The sequence below is a fragment of the Lethenteron reissneri genome, chromosome 46 (assembly GCF_015708825.2).
Source record: "Lethenteron reissneri isolate LAM-NWPU_2019-01 chromosome 46, ASM1570882v1, whole genome shotgun sequence".
Taxonomy (NCBI): Eukaryota; Metazoa; Chordata; class Hyperoartia; order Petromyzontiformes; family Petromyzontidae; genus Lethenteron; species Lethenteron reissneri.
The window spans coordinates 8,257,133-8,278,861 of record NC_083824.1 but is presented as its reverse complement, the minus strand read 5'-3'; the positions used below and the strand labels follow the sequence as shown (position 1 = coordinate 8,278,861).

At 53.5% G+C, this 21,729-nt stretch overlaps 1 protein-coding gene across 2 annotated transcripts in view; it reads left to right on the top strand.

Moving 5' to 3' along the window:
* LOC133354261 (rho guanine nucleotide exchange factor 18-like) overlaps positions 1 to 20,723 on the top strand; it is a 71,795-nt gene extending 51,072 nt beyond the window's left edge. For both annotated transcript variants that reach the window (XM_061570963.1, XM_061570964.1), the window contains 17 exons: positions 207 to 420; positions 1,332 to 1,456; positions 2,427 to 2,705; positions 3,464 to 3,714; positions 5,358 to 5,483; positions 6,180 to 6,297; positions 6,974 to 7,336; positions 7,559 to 7,635; positions 8,489 to 8,670; positions 9,367 to 9,443; positions 9,915 to 10,013; positions 11,380 to 11,634; positions 13,026 to 13,117; positions 14,530 to 14,598; positions 16,828 to 16,875; positions 17,787 to 18,009; positions 19,321 to 20,723. In XM_061570963.1, the coding sequence (XP_061426947.1) occupies positions 207 to 420; positions 1,332 to 1,456; positions 2,427 to 2,705; positions 3,464 to 3,714; positions 5,358 to 5,483; positions 6,180 to 6,297; positions 6,974 to 7,336; positions 7,559 to 7,635; positions 8,489 to 8,670; positions 9,367 to 9,443; positions 9,915 to 10,013; positions 11,380 to 11,634; positions 13,026 to 13,117; positions 14,530 to 14,598; positions 16,828 to 16,875; positions 17,787 to 18,009; positions 19,321 to 19,886 (3,164 nt within the window). In that variant the 3' untranslated portion in view covers positions 19,887 to 20,723. The remainder of the gene's footprint in view (positions 1 to 206; positions 421 to 1,331; positions 1,457 to 2,426; positions 2,706 to 3,463; positions 3,715 to 5,357; positions 5,484 to 6,179; positions 6,298 to 6,973; positions 7,337 to 7,558; positions 7,636 to 8,488; positions 8,671 to 9,366; positions 9,444 to 9,914; positions 10,014 to 11,379; positions 11,635 to 13,025; positions 13,118 to 14,529; positions 14,599 to 16,827; positions 16,876 to 17,786; positions 18,010 to 19,320) is intronic.
* Positions 20,724 to 21,729: the final 1,006 nt, after the last annotated feature.

Sequence of the window (21,729 nt, the reverse complement as noted above, 5' to 3'; positions counted from 1 at the left end):
TTACTCCGAACGTGAACCCCCCCTCCCGAATCTCTTTCCACAACCCTCCCTTTCTACCCCTACCCCTAATACACATATCCCTGCCACCACTCCTCACCCCTGACCATAGACCCCCCCTACCACCTAACCATGCAACGTGATGCCAGCCCCGCTCTCCAAACCCTCTGCCCCCCCCCCACGTCTCGACCCCCCCCCCCACCCAACAGTGTCGGCGTTGCGAGAGCGGCCACTGGGAGGGACGATGTCCGTGGCGCTGTCGCTGTGCGCGGTGCCGCTGAGACAAAGTCGCCCCGTGGCGAGCGCCCTGCCCTCCCCGAGACGGACTTCTCCGAGCTTCGCCCGGGAACTCCCCGCGTCCGTGGATGCGCGCATCTCCCCCTCTCCACTCGCCCGCAGTGCCAGCTTCTGTGACCTGGTCAGGTGCGATCTCTCTCTCTTTCTCTCTCTCTTGCTCTCAAGAGAAATGCTTTTGATGCTTTGGCTGGAGAGAAAGAAAAAAAACGCATTTTTTTTTTCCAAAACAAATTTTTACCAGGTAAGGCCCCACTGAGCTATGTACCTCTCTTTCAGAAGCGACCTGGCCACAAATGAAAGCTCAATAAAGTGGCTTATCGTGTGGACATTTATAGCAGCCAAACACTCTAAACGCATGTTGATTCTAAATGTGGAGGAAAAAACCTGAGGACCTCAGAGAAATCCACACGACCACGGGGAGAACGTGCAAACTTCATATATACAGGTGTCAGTGTCGGGATCAGAACCCACGACCTCCTGTATACCAGGCGAGTTAGTTAACATCTCGTCACCAGCAGGAATAATGGCCGACGGATGAGACTGGTGACAGAATGGCAGCCAAAGGAGGAAACGCACACGAAAGGAATGCGCCCGACAACACCACCAGCGCGGAGGTGAAGCGCTTACATTCCGAGTGACGTCCTTCCGTTTGCTCACAGAGCCAAGCTGAAGCACGGAGGTGTTGAGGGTTGCGCTGCGGAGTGGTGTTGTAGCGGTTCGCATGATGCGCTTCAAATCGGGCGACACGAGTTCGATTCCTGCTCAGGGCCACCGCCGGTGACGATTATCTGAACCGGTCCTCGGCCTCCCCTAGGTCGACTCGGCCTCAAACGAGTACCTGGTGCGGCATTTAAACATCGCCACTGGGGAGACAAAGGCGGCCGGGCGTGGTGCTGACCACCCACCCCCTCGTGTGCCGTGCCCGCCTTCATAGGTGCTGCTCGCTAACAGCACTTGCCCCAACAGTTTGTTACAGGCTACACGGGGGATCTTTGTCTTTGCTGTGCACCACCCGTCCCCTCCCCCTCACCGCGCAGCCCGACGTCGGAGCAGGCGAGCGAGGGGTCGGGCCCCACCACCATGAGGCCGCGAGCCCTCTCCACCGACTCGACGCTGTCGCTGAGCCGGCCACACCACGGGTCGGCCGCCCAGTCCCAGCACGGTACGGTCAAGGCTCGTGGACACATCAAGAGCTTTATAGCTCATCGGATTTCTCCAGTATAAATAAATAGCATGATTCTTGTGCGCTGCTGCTGTTGATGCTTCTGTTGATGGTGACATGATGATGATGATTATTGTGGCAAGAATGATGATGGTGGTTTTGGCTATCGTGGTGTTAATGATGGTGCTGTTGGTGACATTGATTGGTGATTATAGTGGTGATGGTGATAACATGATGATGTTAGTGGTAATGATTATGATGGTGGTGGTTATAGTCTTGGTGATTATAATGTTGAGTATGACATGATGCCGGTACATAACGGCCTCCTCTTGCGAATGACGTTATGGAAACTTTAACGTCCACTGCCGAGCATAGTGGCGCAAAGTCGCATTACGGCTATCACACACACCGTGGTAATAACCAGGGCAGCCGCTGGGATTCGGACCACAAACCCCTGTAAAGATCGGCCAGTGTGCGCTGCCGCTAGGCCGTGCGTTCAGTTTGCTGAAACGCTGAGCTCATTAAGGAGCATAAACCACCATGCAAACTCTGGACATCCTCGCACCATACGTACGTATGTATGTTGAACTTTTTTCACACCATACGTAGCCTTCCATTCTAATCGAAGGTGCGGGGGAGGGACAACAAACGAAACACAAAAAGCAGTTCTAAAGAAATGAATTTTCAATCTAGATGATTTAAAAGTGTATAACTCCAGTGGCTTCCTAATATCGGAAGGAAGAGCGTTCCAGACGGCCGCAGCATCGCATCTGATGCGGTGACCACCGTCTTTGTTGGATGGCCAGCCAAAAGCCGCACCTCCAATCAGCACGGTTGGCTACGTATGGTGCCAAAGAAGCTCAACTATAATACATACACACACGTACGTACGTACGATTGCCGCTGTTGCTGCCGGTACCGCCGACGATGACCCTGATAACGACGGCTCCTCCGCCGATCGCCCCGACAGGGAGCAGCGTCCCGTGCAGCCCCACGGGATCGGCCGCAGCGCCCCCCGACGGCTCGTGGCCGAGCGCCGGCGGCGAGGTCACGTGGGAGCACGAGGAGCCGGAGCACGAGGAGGAGGAGGAGGAGGTGGAGGAGGACGATGACTGGGACGTCGAGGTCGAGCGTGTGCTCCACGAGGGCGCTAGCGTGCTGGCCGCGGGCTCGTGGGGCGCCACCGTGGAGCCAGATTTCGCGAGGCGCCAGCCGCGCGCCGTCTCCCAGCGCCAGGAGGTGATCTACGGTGAGTGGGTTTGCCGACCCGCGCGGTGGGCAACGGCGTCGACGGACGGGGTCGCGCAGGGAGGGGACTGTCTCGAATTGTTCTCGTCGCGATGCGATGATGACGATGGTGATGATGTGCAGACACATTGAGCTTAACACGCAGGCTTTCGCGACCAATATCATCCATAATACAGGGTTTTTTTGGTTAGATCGCGTAAATATATAAATGTGTCGTTTAACCCGCCGCCACCCGACACAGCCAACTAGTAAGGTTTGTCAGGTAAACAGAACACCCCGTGTTGCTGTACTGGTGACGAATTGGCACGTTCTGTTTACGTGACAACTCTTACTAGTTGGCTGTGTCAGGTGGTGCGGGTTTAACAACACATTTATATATGTAAGCTATCTAACCCAAAAACCCTATATTATGGGTACATTGAGTTTCTTTCGCACTCTACATAGCCAACCGTGCTAATCGGAGGTGGTGCGGGTGGGGGGCACAACAAACTAAACGCAAAAAGTAGTTCTAAAGAAATGAAGTCTTCAATCTCGATGATTTAAAAGTGCAGTCGCTCCCAGCGGCTTCATAACATCGGAAGGAAGAGCGTTCCAGACGGCGCATGCGAAAGCGCCGCGCGGACGCGGTCACCTTCCTTGGGAACAGAACACCGTCCACCGGCGCCTCGCCGTCCGCTCGCGTGCCGCTCCGGGCCTTGACGGGCGATCGCCGCCGACGGTCCATCAAAATCTCCGACCTTTCCCGCCTCCTCCCGCCAGAGCTCATGCAGACGGAGGCGCACGTGCTGCGCACGCTGCGAGTGGTGCTGCGGGTGTACGCGCGCGGCCTGCGCCGGCACGCCGGGCTGGCGCCGGAGGCGGTGCGCCGCCTCGTGCCGTGCGCCCCGGCGCTGGCGCGCGTGCACGCCGCCTTCCTGCGCGCCATGCTCGCGCGCCGTCGGCAGGCGCTGGGATCCGGTGGCTCGGGAGACTTCCTCGTCACGCGCCTCGGAGACGTGCTGCTGCAGCAGGTGACGCGGTCGCCGTTGTCGGTTGGCGAGCGCGGTGACGCCGTGGTGGTGGTGCAATGTTAGTCTAGGGGCAATGTTAGTCTATGAGTGATGTTAGTCTATGGGCAGTGTTGGTCTATGGGCGATGTTAGTCTATGGGCAGTGTTGGTCTATGGGCGATGTTAGTCTGTGGGCAATGTTAGTTTATGGGCAATGTTAGTCTATGGGCAGTGTTGGTCTATGGGCGATGTTAGTCTGTGGGCAATGTAAGTCTATGGGCAATGTTAGTCTATGGGCAAGATGAGTTTATGGGCAATCTAAGTCTATGGGCAATGTGAGTCTATGGGCAATGTTAGTCTATGGGCAATGTTAGTCTATGGGCAATGTTAGTCTATGGGCAATGTTAGTCTATGGGCAATGTGAGTCTATGGGCAATGTTAGTTTATGGGCAATGTTAGTCTATGGGCAATTTTAGTCTATGGCCAGTGTTAGTCTATGGGCAATGTGAGTCTATGGGCAATGTTAGTCTATGGGCAATTTTAGTCTATGGCCAGTGTTAGTCTATGGGCAATGTGAGTCTATGGGCAGTGTTAGTCTATGGGCAATTTTAGTCTATGGGCAGTGTTAGTCTATGGGCAATTTTAGTCTACGGGCAATGTTAGTCTATGGGCAATGTGAGTCTATGGGCAATGTGAGTCTAGGGGTGATGTAAATTTCAGGCAATGTTAACCTATGGGCAATTTAAGTATATGTGCAATATTATTCTATGGGCAATCTAAGTCTATGGGCAATGTGAGTCTATGGGCAATGTTAGTCTATGGGCAATGTGAGTCTAGGGGTGATGTAAATTTCAGGCAATGTTAACCTATGGACAATTTAAGTCTATGGGAAATGTAAGTCTATGGGCAATGTTAGTCCATGGGCAATATAAGTCTATGGGCAATGTTAGTCTAGTGTGCACTCAATGCCCGATTCACAAATACGAAGTAGGCATCATCACAGTGACGCACCGCGCTACTCCTGACGCAATTGCGGTCGCCGCAGTGGCAAGATGGCATCTGCCTCACCTCGTATGTCGGAGTTCGTGGGTTCGATTCAGACCCTGGCACCTATAGATTTTTGCACTTAGAGTATTTGGCTGCTGTTAATTCCCACGTGATAAGCCATTTCGAGCTGTCACTTGTGGCCAGGTCGCTTCTGAAAAAGAGTTCAGTGGGGCATTACCTGGAAAAAAAATAAACTAGTTTCAAATAGTTAATTAGCCCGGCTCGTCAACCACCTCGGTTGGTCTACGTCGACATCAGCCACACGAAGGAGAAGCCGCCACGCGTGACGCCCTGTGCGTGTGCGTACGTTGAACTTCTTTCGCACCGTACGTAGCCTACCGCACTAGTCGGAGGTGTGGGGGGGAGGACAACAAATCTAAACACAAAAAGCAGTTGTCAAGAAATTAGTTCTCACTCTGGGTGATTTAAAAGCGCAGAGCTCCAGTGGCTTCTTAATATCGGAAGGGGGAAGAGCGTTCCAGACGTTCCGCAGAAGCGCATCCAAAAGCACGCGGCACGGTGCCCTTGTGGCTTTGTTCGATGTCCTGCTGATAGCCGCCACCGCCACTGCTGCTGCTGCGAGGGTGACCGTGGTTTCCCCTCTCTCCCTCTCGGCAGTTCTCTGGGGCGTGCGGCGAGCGGCTCGTGTCGACCTACGCCGAGTTCTGCTCGCGCCACCGCGAGGCGCTTGCCCTGCACAAGGAGCTGCTGGCACGCGACCGCAAGTTCCAGGCGTTCATACAGGTGCCTGCCGCGGGGGGGCTGGGGGGAGAGGGGGAGGTGGCGGGGAGTGGTGGCGCCACGGTTAAGGATAGAGCTGGGCCGATAACAGACGATTACTGTGACAATGCCACTGATAATGATGGTGGTGGTTATGACGATGCTGATGATGATGCTGAAGATAACAATAACACTGATGAGGATTATGGATGCAAGTTGGAGAGGGGTGGGGGTGATGGCACAATGTGACTTGGTGCGTGGCCTGCAAGCCTGGCATGAGTCTTGTCAGTAAGGGGCGATGGTTGCTCTGCAGTCTAGCATAGGGGACCCCCCAGTGGCAGCTGGCAGTGGGCTCTACCGGCCTACATCCATGGGCTCCACTCGCACCCCCCTGCCTCTGATTACCTCGGTTGGCTACGTACGGTGCAAAAGAAGTTCAACATGCATACACACATAGTAACAGGTTTTTACCCTTTTATCTGGCAACAAAACTGACACCTTTATACAAGGGATCATGTTTGCATTAACCGCAACACTTGCAGTCAAAATGCAAACAAAAAGACAACTCTGATAATGTATGCACTGTCCTTGAAATTGATTGGTCCACATTCGAGACAGCTTTTCTTAGAGCCCAGTCTCACATGGTGTTGGACCAGATGACGCCAAAAGGCGTCTGCGTGCATACACACATACACACTCGACTTTGTTGACTCCCTGTAGAAGCAGAGTCGGAGCCCAGAGGTTTACCGCATGGGGATTCCCGAATGCATCCTTCTGGTGACGCAGAGAATCACCAAGTACCCCGTGCTCATAGAGAGGATCCTGCAGCACACAGAGGGTGAGTGTGCGCCACGCCAAGAGCGCTTCATCAGTTCCTTCATTCATTCCCTCACTCATTCATTCACTTAACTCACTCACTTACTGATTTACTTGATCATTCACTTATTCATTCACCCACTCACACGTTATTTCATTTACTCGATTCGCTCATTCGTTTGTGGATTTATTCACTCACGCACATTCTCAAGTCATCCACTCAAATTATTCATTCACTCACTTGATCACTCGCGCACGCTTCCACTCATTCATATACTCATTCACTCACTTGGAAGAGAGGTTAACGCTTACGGCTCGCTATTACAAAATCGGCAGATTCCCAGTCAGGGCTGAAGTCATCCCTCAGGTCTATCACCCCCCTGCACACTTCGTGTCCCTCCGTGTCCCCTTGCGTCTCCGCTCGTCGCCGTGCGTCGCCGTGTGAGATCACCGCTTCCTTCGTGTCCCCTTGTGCCCCCCCACGTGTGCCCGTGCATCTCTGCGTGTACTCATTGGTTCCCTCGCCTCCTCTAACATCCGCTCGTGTCCCTGCGCATCCCCGCGCACCTTTCGCGCGCTCCCACCGGTCGCCTTTTTGCCCTCGATTGCCGTCGCCATCCCCTGTGCGTCCGCTGCACGTTCCGACTCGTCACCTTGCGTCCCCTCGCGTGCCTCCCCCCCCACCCCGCCCCCCGCAGCGCACACGAAGGAGCACGAGGACGTGACGCGGGCGCTGCGGCGCGTGCGCGAGGCCGTCTCGGCGGTGGACGCTCGCGTGTGCGAGCGCTCCCTCGACGCCCGCCTGGCTCACATCATCGCACGCCTCTGCGACGGGGCCCGCGTCTCCGTGTCCGCCGCCGCTTCGCCTCTGCAGCATTCCCCCTCGCAGCAGCAGCAGCAGCAGCAGCAGGCGTCGCCCGCCGTCTCCGGAGGGTCGTCGCGACCGCCGGCGGGCGACGATACGACGGCGAGCGGCGCCGGGGAGCTGGGGCCCAGGAGCTGGGGGCGGCTCCTGCACGAGGGCGTCGTGGCGCTCAAGAGCGGCGGCGGGCGCATGAAGGGTGAGCATGAGCGCGCCCGCCCTAGCCAACAGCCGATCGTCGTTATGGTCGTCGGCGTCGGTGTCGTCGTTAGAGAGAGGGACCTTGCCCGTGAACTTCTGGCAGCTCGCTAGGATCGGTTTCAGCGAGCCTGACGTGCACTCGCTATCGTCGTCGTCGTCTTCGTGTATGTATGCTGACCTCCTTCCGTGTATCGCTTCTCGCGTCCATGTGTTCACGCAGACACGCTGCTGCTGCTTCTCTCGGACTCGCTGGTCTTCCTGCAGGAGAGAGACAACAAATACACGTTCGCCTCGCTGGTACGCACAGATGCACGCACGCGCTCCCCTCCTCCGCCTTTGCCCCCTCAGCAGAGCACGATGGCTGCCCCCCCTACCTTGCTTCCTGTTCACATTTTCCTTTTTCCAGTTTTGTTCCAGTCGGGCTCTTAGCCCCCACCCCTGTAACTTACCTGCTATACTCACCCAGAAATGTCTGTCTGTCCCGCGCGTGACGTCACTCCACATGAGGCCCATCCCCCCCCCGCGTGACGTCACTCCACATGAGGCCCACCCCCCCTAATTAATATTCATGAGTGGGTGGATGTTGACACTAACGCAGAGGAAGGTCGAGCTGAATTAAATAATTTATTACGCAAAGTCACTTCAAATACGACGTTTCTTTACAGAAAGTGACGGTAAAAAAAAAATCTACGCAGCACAGTGCAGCATCTTGCGTGACGTCACTGCAAAAGAGGCCCCTCCCCCCTTCTTTAATATTCATGCCCCCGTGGAAATTTACACTGACGCACAAGAAGGTCGCGCACTCCACATGCCGCACCCCTCCCCTCATTAATAATCCTGAGCGGGTGATGTCACTCCACATGCCGCACCCCGCCCCAATAACCATTAGCGGGTGACGTCACTCCACATGGGGCAACCCCCCCCTCATTAATAATCATGAGCTGAACAATTTTTCTATTGAATATTTTACTGCAATATACACCCGTCCTTCGATGGGCAAAGAAGCTAGTTAAACTATAAAAGTATAACGCAAGCAACGCACTTAAGACACGCGCGCACGGACCGCACGTAACGCACGTACGTGAGTTACACAAGCAACACGCGTCGAGTAACGCTCGGCACGTACCTCTCACAACGTAAACGCGTGCAGGACCGCAAGCCGGCGGAGGTCCCCCTGCGGGGTTTGTTCGTGCGCGAGATCGCCAACGACGAGCGCGGCCTCTTCCTCCTCTACGACTCGGAGCAGGGCCCTCACATGTACGAGGTGCGCCTGGCATCGCGCGACGCACGCGACTCCTGGAGGGAGCGCATCCGCCAAGCTGCCGCCGAGCGGTACGTGCACGTGTGCGTCCGTGAGTCATACGTGCACGTGTGTGTGCTTGTCCGTGTGTGCGCGCGCGTGTGTGTGTGTTTGGGGGGGGGGTGTAGGGGGCTGTAGTGTAGCGGTTAGCGCGGCGCTGCACTACCAACCTTGCGGCCCGAGTTCTATTTCTGATCAAGGCTCAAAAAAATTTACCATTATCTAAACCGGTCCTGGGTCTCCCATTGGTCGACTCAGCCTTAAATGAGCACCTGGTAGAGTGTGTCAACATCACCACTGGGAAGACAAAGGCAGTCGATCTTGGTGTTGGCCACCTACCCCCTCGTGTGCCGAACAGCACTTACCCCAAACAGCCTGATAAGGATACAGAGGGATCTTTGTTCATGTCTTGTGCACCTGTGTACGCCTGTATGTGCAAGTGCACACTCAGAGCACCTTGTCCCAAACGGCCTGTGCAATGCTACATGGGGGATCTTTGTCTCTGTGGGTAGGGGGGAAGTGTCGGGAAGGATTCGATCCAATTTCCACGATCTGCTTCAAGACTCAGTTCTCAGGATCCTCCTTGTACTCTATAGCTTGTATCGTCCCGTCTCATCTGTTCCATCTCGCTGGTTGCGTATTTGTTCGTTCCTTCATCCTATTGAGCACGTGAGCGCGTAACGGGAGTGTGCCCACGCATGTGGCTTCTCGCGCTTGTGCGTCCCCAGGTGCCAGGAGCCGAGGATGCACAGAGCGAGCGTGAAGGAGACATCAGCTCCTTCCAGGCAGGCGGCTCCAGAAAGAGGTGTGAACCGTCGTGCGAGCGTTCGACGGGAGCGGTGGCGCTGCGGTTAGCGTTACGCTGCGCTGCGAACCCGGCGTCCCGAGTTCGAATCTAGCGCATGGTCAACACCGGTGACGATTGTCTCAACCGGTCCTGTGCCTCCCCGGAGGTCAACTCAGCCTTAAATGAGTACTTGGTGCGGTGTGTAAACATTCCCACTGGGGAGACAAAGGCGGACGGGCATGGTGCTGGCCACCCACCCCCTCGGTCAATGGCCAGGGCCGCCGTTGACCCTGGCCATTGACCGAGCAACCCAACGTTCCTACCAGCTCCCTCCGCAGAAATGTGTTTTATTTAGCAGCTTGATTCCCTTTTCTCTATTTTGGACTCCTATCGGTCTTTTGTATTGTTTGGTGTTGTGACTCGCTGACCCGCCCACACTCGACATCCATGAACAAGAGCTTCACCTGATTGTATTTGTGCCGCGCGCAGCTGAGCAAGTGGGTGGCCAGGATGACTGGGCCGAAGCCTGCGCGGAGCCCCAGGTCCCGACTCGCATCAGGGCCATGATCGACGAAGCCATTCGGCACGGTACAGCGAGCGCGGCATCCCACGCTTCACTTGTTAGGCGCTCTGTCCATACACAGATCTCATATTTTGTATTTATAGGGCGCCGTAGCCTGTCCATACGTCCTTCCTTGTTGAACGTCGCCTAGCGTCGCCATTTGTTTCCTTCCTCTTGGTCTTTTCAAAAAGAATGTTCAGCTCATTCCCCCTCACTACCGCCTGCCCAATCACTTCCTTTAACTCATTCCCTCTCACCACCACCACCTCCCCACTCACCTCATTTAACTCATTCCCTCTCGATTTAAAGCTTTCGTGACTGCAGGGATTCATCTTCTTGGTTCTTTCGGTAAAGTCAGGTAGAAGGGGAATAATAAAATAATAAAAATAAAACATAATTAAAAAAATTCTCACGACGTTTCGGCAACAACGCAAGCAGCCGTCCTCAGGTGAAGACCAGGTCTGTCGGGGAGACGTTGTTGTGGCCAAAACGTCGTGAGAATTATTTTATTATGTTTTATTTTTATTATTTTATTATTTCCCTTCTACGTGACTTTACCGAAAGAACCAAGAAGATCATTCCCTCTCATCACCACCACTTGCCCAATCCAGATATTCTTCCTCTTACTCAATCACATCTCTGTTCTACTATCCGTTTCGTTTATTTGCATATAGCTCTCCTCCAAATCCGCATTTTTATCTTCCCGAAATCCTACGAAGGCAGAATAATGAATTCCTAAAACACAGCCCTGGTGCCGTTTGTGTATCGCCTCCGTCGTGTGTCCTTCACAAGTTTGAAGCTGCGCCAAATAATTGAGAAAAATCACGGCCACGGGACATTTCTGAATGCGACGACAGTGCCCGGTGACCTCTACCGGCGGCACTGGGGCGTGACTGCTCGACCTGCGGGTTCACGCTGAAATGCTCACCCTTGACCTTCTCTGGATTACTCTTTGTTTCTTTTGGTAAAGTCAGAAAATAAATTCAATTTATTTATTTTCTATCTACGTGACTTAAATTTATTTTATTTCTATGTGACTTTACCGAAAGAAACAAAGAGTAATTCCTGCAGTCATGAAAGCTCCAAATCAAGTTTCTACTCTGGATTCTAAAACGCTAATGACGGACGAACATACTGAACGCATCAATAGTCGTGTGAGAATGACGGGCGCCTGGCTGTGCAACTGCCACTGGTCCTGGCGTCGGCAAGGTGAGCCAGCACCAGCGGCTTGATGCGCCATGAGTGAGCGGCGCCTCCCACAGGCACCCACGAGGAACTTCGTCTGATAATGGGAGGGGTGTGGGGGGTACGCATCCAGCAGTAGATTCACAACAAAATGGCGGTCCGTGTCCTGCACCCCCCCCCCCCCATCCCCCGCCGTGCTGTGCGCAGCCGAATCTCTGGAGGGCCTCGTGTCGGCCTACCAGGCGATGGGCCTGTGCTCCGGGGGGGCGGTAGCGCGGCAGGGCAGCACGGTCAGCTGCTGCGCCGCGCCGGGACGAAGCTGCAAGGGGGCGGCGGCCGCCGCCGGCGTCGTCGGCCACAACCTCGAAGGCGCGGGGCGTGACGGCTCGGAGACGCACACGGCGCCGCACCGTGCCAACTCGCTGGCGGCGCTGGAGAGCGGTGGCCTGCTCACCACCGCCGGTGAGCGACGGGGGAGAGGGAGAGGCGGGTTTGGCAGGGGTAGGGAGCGGACAACACGGGGCGGCTGGGCGCGCCGGGGGTGTACTCGGCACAGGGTGGTCATGGCGTGGCCGTTATTCCGCACATTGCGAGCAGCATGTGAGTGGCGTGCGATCGACAACGATACCATCGGCAGTGACCGTGACATGGAAGGTAATGTGATTGAAATTAACGGTAATGTGCGGAGCTTGGCGAGATGTTAAATACCTCGCTTGGTATACAGGAGGTCGTGGGTTCAATCCTGACCCTGTTGCCTGTATATTTGGAGTTCTCCCTGTGGCCACGTGGATTTTCTCCACGTAACTCCTATTTGCCCTCCACATTGAGAATCAACATCACGTGTTTAGAGTATTTGGCTGCAACACATTCCACACGATAAGCCACTTCCTTGAGCTATCATTTGTGGCCATGTCGCTTCTGAAAAGGAGCTATATAGTTCAGCGGGTCTTACTTGGTGAAATAAAACTAGTTTAGTTTCGTTTTAGTTTAATTTTGGAATAACATTGAGAAACAGAAAGAGGAACACGTGGATTCGACAACATGTGCTGGTTTGATGGCATCTATCAAACTGTTGAGAAAAGTAAATTGGGCTTAGGCAAGACACTTTGCCGGACGAGGTTAATGGCCTTTGGTAAATGATTACAATGGAGTGGCAGCCAAGGAATGGAATGGGTTCAAGATAATTTGCAGAGATGGGATTAAGTCAGTTGGTGTGCAGGTTCTGGGTGGAGTGTCACATCGTACGATCGTGAGGTTCGGTAGTGGTTTGGGAGGGAGGCCTTCATCCAGCAGTGGATCAATCATGGCTGGTTAATGTTGATGATGATGATGGGGAGGAGTGGAGCATTGACTACAACTGCTGTTTGTGTTTAGTTTGTTGTCCTTCCGCCCGCTCCTCCGATTAGCGCGGTTAGCTACGTACGGTGCGAAAGAAGTTCAACGTGCACACGTTCATTCTGATTTGACGAGTCGATCGGCGTGAACGCCACTCGTTCTCTTCTGCTGTCGCCATCGTCTGAAAACCTCTGCGCAGTCAGCTCCCTGCCTCTGTTCAAGTCCAGGCTCAGGCTCAACGCCTTCCTTTCATTTGTTTCCTTCCTCCCAGCCTAATGACCAATTCTGTCGTCAACACAAATATGCCCACCGTTTCCGCGCAGCGGTTTGCGATGCGGTGGTGTCTTCAGATACCAAATGATTCTCGTGAAATCTCGAAAGCCGAGCGGGTTTCGAGCCGAGTTAATATTTGGAAGGGAGATACGGGAAACTAAATTAAACTATTTTTAACTTGTATATACGTACATAGAAGGCTATACGTGTACAGGTGGTGATCTTGGTCTTGTGTGTGCCATCAGGCTTGGAGGCCAAAGGGATTCTGACGCGTTCAGATTCCTCGCTGCTGTCGCACTTCAACAAGGAGTGGAGGCATCTGCCAGACATGCAGAAGGTACCGGGCCTCGCCGTGCGTGGGAGAGGAACTGGCAGCGTGCGTGCAACAGACGCGTAACAGTTAGGGTTTTTATTATTATTACGAGTAAGTGAACCCGTTGTTCTGCAGTCGGAGAATAAGAAATAGCTGTCTCGTTTATTCATCATCTGGAATAATAAAATACCCAAGATATGTATTGGAATGGTTTTCATTTTAATTTTGTAGGATTTCAAGAATATTTTGCCAAGAGAATGGCTTTAATAAGAGCACAAATGTAACAGTTAAGAGCAATTTAAATGAACCGTGTCACCCTTCTGCGTTCAATGACGATTATCTGAACCGGTCTTGGGCCTTCCCCTAGGTCGACTCAGATTCAAATGAGTACTCAGTGCGATGTTGAAACAAATCATCGTGAGGAGGAAGACAGGCATACGCGGCCGGGCGTGGTCCTGGCCACCCACTCCCTTGGGTGCCGTGCCGGCCTTCATTAGGTGCTCGCTAACAGCACTTGCCCCAACAGTCTGTTAAGGCTATAGGGGGGATCTTTGTCTTTGTATGAACGGAGAGCATGTCTTCTGGGCAGCAGTAGTACAGTGGCTTGCGCACTGGGCAAGGAACCTGGCGAGTTTTATTCTCAGCCACAGCTTACATCTGTGGCAAGTGCTTTCTAAAAGCTACCCTGGGCCTCCCCAAGGTTGCCTCAGGTGTAAATTAGTACCTAAGCATCTGCACTGGAGAGACAAAGGCAGTTGGGTGGAGTACTGGCCACAACACTCTCTCAATCTGGCCTTAACAGGGGCTCACTAGCAGCGCTTGCTTTAACAGTCTGTATGTCTATACGGGGGTTCTTTGTCTTTCTGTGCGTGTGTGTGTGCGTGTTGTATCAGTGCGTGTGTGTGCGTGTGTTGTATGCGGGGAGCGGTAGTGTAGCGGTTAGCGCGCTGCGCTATGAACCTAGCGACCCGGGTTCGATTCCCGCTCACGGCCAACACCAGTGACGATCATCTGAACCGGTCCTGCGCCTCCCCTAGGTCGACTCAGCCTGAAATGAGTACCTGGTGTGGTGTGTAAACATCGCCACTGGGGAGACAAAGGCGGTCGGGCGTGGTGCTGGCCACCCACCCCCTCGTGTACCGTTCCGGCCTTCATAGGTGCTCGCTAACAGCACTTGCCCCGACAGTCTGTTAAGGCTATATGGGGATCTTTGTCTTTGTTTTGTATCTGTGTGCGTGTGTTGGCGGGATTGGACAGCTGTGGCCTGGAAATTTGAGGTGCACATGGCCCATGGCCCAAATCCTATTATTTCCCACTCACATCACCAGCGTGAAATGGGTACCGTACATGTACCTCCCCTAGGTTGACTCAGCCAAAACTGAGGGTGGGTCCTTTCTCTCTGCCCCTCTGCGCCCCTGACTACCCCTCTTCTCCAGTGCGCTTCGTGTCCGGCCAGCACGGGGCGTCCAATCACAATCACGTCGTTCGGGAAAACCCAAGGAGAGGTTCGTTCAATGTTTCTTTAATATTTGACGACGTTTTATTTTCCGCTGTCATTTCTGTTTGCTTCTTTGTTGTAAATGTAACACTTAGGCTTTCGCGACCAATCCTATTTGTAGTCAAGTTTTTTTTTGTTTTCCGTTAGATCGCGTAAATGTTGTGGATTTACTCTCCAACACACCGTTTTGTTCACGTGACCAAAAAACCCTTGTTATTCATTGCTGTACTTGCTTTCATGTTATCGCATTTTGTCATTTAGGTGACGCAGGTCACTCTTGCAATTGAGGCTCTTCCTTGTCTCTCGAATTCTCACCTGGTCTGAGTCACACAAAACTTGAGGTGTGATCGAGGCTCGTGGAGCCAGATGGAGGCGGCGTGAAGCGGCAATACCCGAGCCAAACAGAATCGCTCGCTCTCACGTCGTGGACTCACGCTGTGCCCTCCCCGCCCGCTGTGCCCTCCTCGGTTCCAAGCATGCGGCGTTTTACTGCCGATCTCCCTTGTTCTCTCTCATCCGGTGCCTAAACAATGGCTTCCTCGACGCTAATTTCCCCACTCATCCGTCTTTATTCGAGAGAATGTTGGAGACAGGTTATTTATTTGTCCAGGAAAGTCTCACTGAGCTTCGAGAAATATATGATTTTTTTTTTCTGGAGGGTCGTGCGTTGGGGATGTTTGGCCAGGTTCGTTTAATGGTTTGGGGGAGGAAACGGAAGAACCCCAGGGAAAACCCGCACGCACGAGAGGGTGACGCCTAAAACATTTGCATGGACAGGATTCGAGAATCCATTGCCGTATTGGCATCTCCCGGTCACCTCGCAGCTGAAACCTACAACATCCAGTGGCGAGATGTTAACTACCTCGCTTGGTATGCAGGAGGTCGTGGGTTCGATCCTGACCCTGACGGCTGTATATTTGGAGTTTGCATGTCTCTCTCTCCCCGTGGTCGCGTGAAATTTTCTCTGAGCCCTGCAATTTTTCCCTCCACTTTTAGAATCAGCGTGCGTTGAGAGTATTTGTCTGCTATAAATTGCCACACGATAAGCCACTTCGTTTGTGGCCAGGTCGCAAATGAACTGGCTCAGCTTTCAAAATCTGATGAGATTAATTTGGCATCTTAAGATGCAACCACATCGCAAACCGCTGCACAGAAAACGGTGAGCGTAATTATTTTGACGAGAGAATCGGTCATTAGGCTTTGAGGAAGGTGAAACAAGGAAAGGAAGGCCTTAAACCTGAGCCTGGACTTGAACAGAGGCAGGGAGCCAACTGCGCAGAGGTTTTCAGATGATGGCGACAGCAGAACAGATTGAGTGGCTTTCACGCCGAGCGACTCGTCAAAGCAGAATGTGTGTGTGTACGTTGAACGTCTTTCCCACCGTACGTAGCCAACCATGCTCATCGGAGGTGCGGGGGAAGGACAACAAACAAAACACAAAAAATAATTTCTCGAGAAATTAGTTTTCAATCTGGATTTAAAAGTGAAAAGCTCCAGCGGCTTCCACATGTTGGAAGGAAGAGCGTTCCAGACGGCCGCAGAAGCGCATCTAAAAGTGCGCGATGCGGTGATCGTCTTTGTTCGATGGTTAGCCAAAAGCCGCTGCTGCGAGGTTGACTGGAGTTCGCTTGATGGTGCTTTATGCGCCTTGACGAGATCAGGGAGGTGTTGTGGTTCGTGTCGAGCGCTTAGTGCGTGATGTGTAGGAGTGTTGTAAACGCTCTTGGCAGAACGCCACTTCCCAAAGGCTCACGACCCCATTTCAGCGATTTGCAATTCCCACCGTCACTTTGTTAATGAAAAAAAAGATAGTAACCAATAGATTTTCAAAAATATATATAATTGGTTCCGCCTTCAGGATAATAATAATAATGATGATAGAAGTGATGTGGTAAATTTGCACTCGCCTGCAGCAGAACGCTCGTGCGTGTGTGTGCGCGCGTGTGTGCGTGTGTGTGCGCGTGTGCGCGCGTGCGCGTGTGTGCGTGTGTGTGCGCGTGTGTGCGTCTTGGGCCTCCCCTTGGCCGACTCAGCCTCAAATAAGTACCTGGTGCGGTGTGCAAAAACATCGCCACCGGGGAGACAAAGACGGTCGGGCGTGGTGATGGCCAACCACCCCCTCCTGTGCCGTGCCGGCCTTCAACGGTGCTACTTGCCAACTGCACTTACCCCTAACAGTCTGCTAAGGCTACACGGGGGATCTTTTCCTTTGTCTTTGCGTGTCACTGTGTTCCAGGTGGTTGGGAAGGCACAGAATCTGACACGTCTGCTCTGCAGCATCAAGGTGTGAAGCTATGTGCTGATTGTGTTCTGTGCACTCACCTGTTAATTAGCACCCTCGTTTGTAAGAAGACGAAAAAAATGTGGCTCCTTCCCCTATTTGCGGGTTTATATTAATAAATAAGTGGCTCGGATCCCGTTCCGTACGTCGGCGCACACAATGCAAAAACGTTGTCTGGTTCCGTTAGCCCAGTGGGCGTTGGAGACCATATGATTAAACCGGCGGCGGCATTTGTTTCAACAAGCAAACGGTGAACCGGCTTCAACATTCACGGGCTCATCAGCAGGTGCATGCCTTTGCGTGCCTTGCCAACCTTAATAGCTGGCAAGGCAAGCAACAGCGGGCAAAGCCTACGTGTTAATAGTAATAGCTGCTCGCCCAATAGCACTCACTCTAACAATCTTTGCAGGCTAACCGGGGATATTTGCTTCATTGTGTGCGCTTGCGTGTGTGCGAGTGTGTCAACATCGCCACGAAGGCGACAAAGACGGCCACTCACTCTCTCGTGTTCTGTGCCGGCCTTCATCGGTGCTCACTAACAGCACTTGCTCCAACAGTCTGTTAAAGCTATACGGGGGATCTTTGTTTTGTGTGTTTGGGAGCGGGGGCACAGCCTTGAGTGCAATGCACTACAAACCTGGCGATCCGAGTTCGATGCCCGCTCACGACCAACACCCGTGACGATGATGTGAACCAGCCCTGGGCCTCCCCCAGGTTAACTCGGTCTTAAATTAATACCTGGTGCAGAGTGTAAACATCACCACTGGGGAGACAAAGGCAGCCGGGCGTGGTGTTGGCCACCCACACCCTCGTGTGCCGTGCCAGCCTTCATAAGCGCTGCTCGCTAACAGCACTTGCTCTTTTTGTGTGCGTGTCTGCACATGCATTCCCGCCCGTGCCCGCCCATCGCTCAGTCGGCACTCTTCCCCCCGAACTCGTCGCCGTCGGAGGGACCCGATTCCACATCCTCGAGCCGCTCCTCCGTCACAGAGTCCAGCTCTACCGTGGGGACCAATCGCTCGGAGTCGAGCTCCGCACTGGGGACGAGCGTTGTCAGCGATTCCTCCTCCTCCGCGGCAGGAACCGCCATGACGCCCGACGCAGAGCAACCGCTGATCCACACCTCGGCGCTCGCTGGTGCGTTTGCCGTGGGCGTGCGGTGTCGAGACCCCCGACGATCGAGCCGGACGCCATTGTGCCCGAAGCCATTGGTGCCACCACCTCGCCTTGCTAACGCTTTGTACCCTCTTCCAGATCTCGCAGCTGCTGCACAGTAGACACAAAACCTCCCAGGTTCTGCCCGATCAGTATCCCGCCATCTGCTCTTAGGTCTTCGACTTGATCGCCAGACTCGTGGAGACCATCTACCAATGCCTGTTCTCGGTATCAGAATCAGAATATGTATTTATACTGGAGGAATCCGATGAGCTATAAAGCTCGTTTTCACTGATGTCCAGTTGAACCGGCATCCTCCATCCTGCATGCTCGTCCCTGCCAGCCTAAGCGTAGCTACAACACCTACCTGCATTGCTTCTCCTGTTTTGCTACGAAATTCCCAGCATTCGTCTCAGACACCTGGGCTCAAATGCCAACAACATATTTTTAAGCCATTCCCGTTCCGATGACGTTCATGTACATCATCAGTTTTTCTTCCGATTCCATTCTGATGATGTACGTGTATGTTATTGGAATGGTACCGGAAGAAAAACTAAAATTAAATAACTTTGTCGGTACCAAGGCTTCCACAAGGCCATGCAGGAGGGCGTGTAGCAGTTTGAGGCCAGCTATCATAACGTGTGGTCGTGTTGCTACAGTTCCCTGCGTTGAGTGGAATGTCTTTAAAAACAACGGCACTATGCCTCTCTAAATAAAATTAACGCTGAACCACTTGTGCCTTCTGAGATTCAGCGGTGAACGGGACAACCCACCCTGCAAACTTGTCGACATCTTGGAATGCGAAAGAGTTAAGCTGCTTTGTATTCAGCTCTGTGATCCATACAGTAATAGAGACAGTACTCTCAACTCAAATGCCCCTTTCTTTCTTTACACTCAGGCTTCTCTTCTCTTGCAGATGATGAGAGGAGGGGAAATTCGGGACCACCACTCGGGGTCCAAGCTTAGAGTGGACTCCAAACATTACAAGATTAGGTGTTTTTTTTTACTTTTGCTTGGAATAGAATTGTGGGCGTCCCAAATCATCATTATGTACCGAGGCCCCAAATGTATCTCGACAAGCCCTCGATTACCATATACATGTATATACTGTGCATAAAACAATTGATTCTCATGCTCATTATTTAAAGCGTGTATCAGAAACGTAACAGTTGCTCTCGTGCGACAAATCGACTCACCGTGATGACGCAGTGAATGGTAAACTTTGCAGGACCTTGTCTGAAAGTACGATAATTAATTATTACTTTTGTTCCATCAACCCTTTCCTTCTCTCAGAGGCCGAGTGGGGGCGCATGCGGGCAGCCGGCGGGCATCCCTCGACGACCTCCGACCCAGCCGAGGGCCCAGGCACCACGTGGTGGAAATCCAGAGGCCTGGGCAGGCGGGGCAGCCTCGGCACGACGTCCTCCTCATCCCTCTCCTCCTCGTCATCCTCCACCTCCTCGCTGTCCTCCCGCTCGTCGTCCGCGGTCGCCGGGATGGGATTAGGTGCGGGGCCGGCACCGGTTAGGGCAGCGGCGACGTCGGGGCAGCAGCAGCAGGAGGAGGCAAGCGACGAGAAGTCCCAACAGCGCCGCCTGGTCGGGGCCGGTATCCTCAACCGCTGGCGGGGCCAATCCTTGCCCGGCCGAGACGCCGACTGCCACCCCGCAGGCAGGGCCGGGGGCAAGGCCGCGGGAGCAGGGCCGGGGACGGAGGGCGGCGATACACTCTCCCGCCGGCACCCCCACCCGAGCACCGCTCTGCTCCGCTCGTTCATGCGGGAGGAGGAGGAGAGGCGGGGCAGGGCGAGGCCCACGGAGGAGAAGGAAGCGCGATCGCGGGGACATTTTGCGGCGTGAGTTGGTGGCGAGCCCCCCCTCCTCCCCCATGCCCCCCCCCCACCTTGATCTCGCTCGCTTTGTCGACTTGTCGATTTGCCATCTTCTCTCATTCCTTGCAATTCGTTCGTTAAGGGTGGGGAGTGGGGGGAGTCGAGCGAGTAGGACGCGGGCGCGGGCGCCAAATACGGCACGGACGGTGGCTTCGTGCCTTTCGTGGACTAGAGGGGGGGCACTTTTTTTTTCGAAGTCTGTAAGGTCTCGCTCGCGTACGTGGCGGGGGCGATGCCGGACGGTTGTTGTGGTCGTTCTGCTGGGTTTTCTTTAATCGATCGTGCAAGTTCTCCCGCGATACGAATCTCCACCACCCCCTCCCTCCTCCCGGGATGACGCCGTGCGTAGATGGTCCGAATCCGATGCTCCGCGCGATCCACCGTCTTGTCGCGCACGTTTACGCGTTGTAAAGTTTGCTTCGTTGAGTTTTGTTATTTCTGTTTTGCCAGTTGCAGCATCTGCACGCGTTACAAGTGTGGGACTGGCGGTTCCTTGAATTGTGGTTGTTGTTGTTGCTCGAAGTTGGGGGTCCCAAGTGACTTGTGATGTTTCACCAGACCAGCACAAAAGCGCGTTTGATATGTTTATAATAATTCATTTGATTTATACTTTTATAATGTGTGTCTATATGCATGTTCTACATATACATACACTTATACAGCATATGCAGCATGAGCATTAAAATGTAATATATATGTGTACCATTTGTTGTGTTGAATGCGCCATGCTTCAAACACTATAGCTCTTATAATGCTGCATGTTAAGTGAAAAATAAAATATATCTGTGTATAGCACACGATCGTGCATTGTCTCTACGTGGATTATATAGTGTACACAGAGTATATACTTACGGGTGAGCACGCATACATACCTGCATCTATAATTACACTGCCATCGGCATCATTGGCCAATTTGTATCTACTGCTGGATGAAGGCCTCCTCACTCGTGGCCCTGCGATGCCACAATCCCTCATCTCACCGCTGTGCACGGAGCGGTGCCCCCATCACTGCTTCTCCTTGGTGGATACAAATGAAAAAATTAAACAAAATCTGAAAAGTGAGCAAAGATACGTGCTCGGAATAGTGCTGAGAGACGTTCTGAGGGATATCATCATCAGGGACACGACGATGAAGGCCCATTGGCACACGACGAAGGCCCATTGGAAATTACTAACACGATGATCAAGGCCCATTGGAACATGGCGATCACGATGATGAAGGCCGATTGTGCCAACCAGAGTTGTCCACGTACCACTGCGTTGCAGAAGGCCTCCTGCAACGCTACGCCGGTTGTCGCAAGAGATCTCTTGAACCCGCGAGTCTCTCGGAGAGCCGACAGAAGATCACAGTTTTGACTGTCGATATATCCAAAGCTAAATTCTCACAGCCTTGATCAATCAGCGGCTAGATGAAAGTCTCCCCCGATGCCATCTCACGTCTTTCGAGGAGTTTTTACCGCCCTTCGCCACGCCAGTGAGTGTGGTTTGGTGAAAGGAGGCCCAGGAGTGGTCGAGGTGAAATGACTCGAACGGCGACCCACTCGGAGCCTCTCTTGTTCAGACACAGGAACAACGCTCGGCCCGAGCTTCGTGCTCGGCCTTGAAGCTCGTCCCTTCCCTCGAACGTCCGCCCCCCCCTCGTGCTCTCCCCATTTATATCCGTCTCGAGCCCCCTTTCTCGAATTTTCCCTCACTCATTCCCCCCCAGCCAATCCCTGCCCTTCTCCTCTAACGGTTCCCAACCGCCGTCTCGACTCTGGGCCCCGCCTATTCTCGTTCAAAACCTTTTCCTCCAATCACTTTGAAAGCCC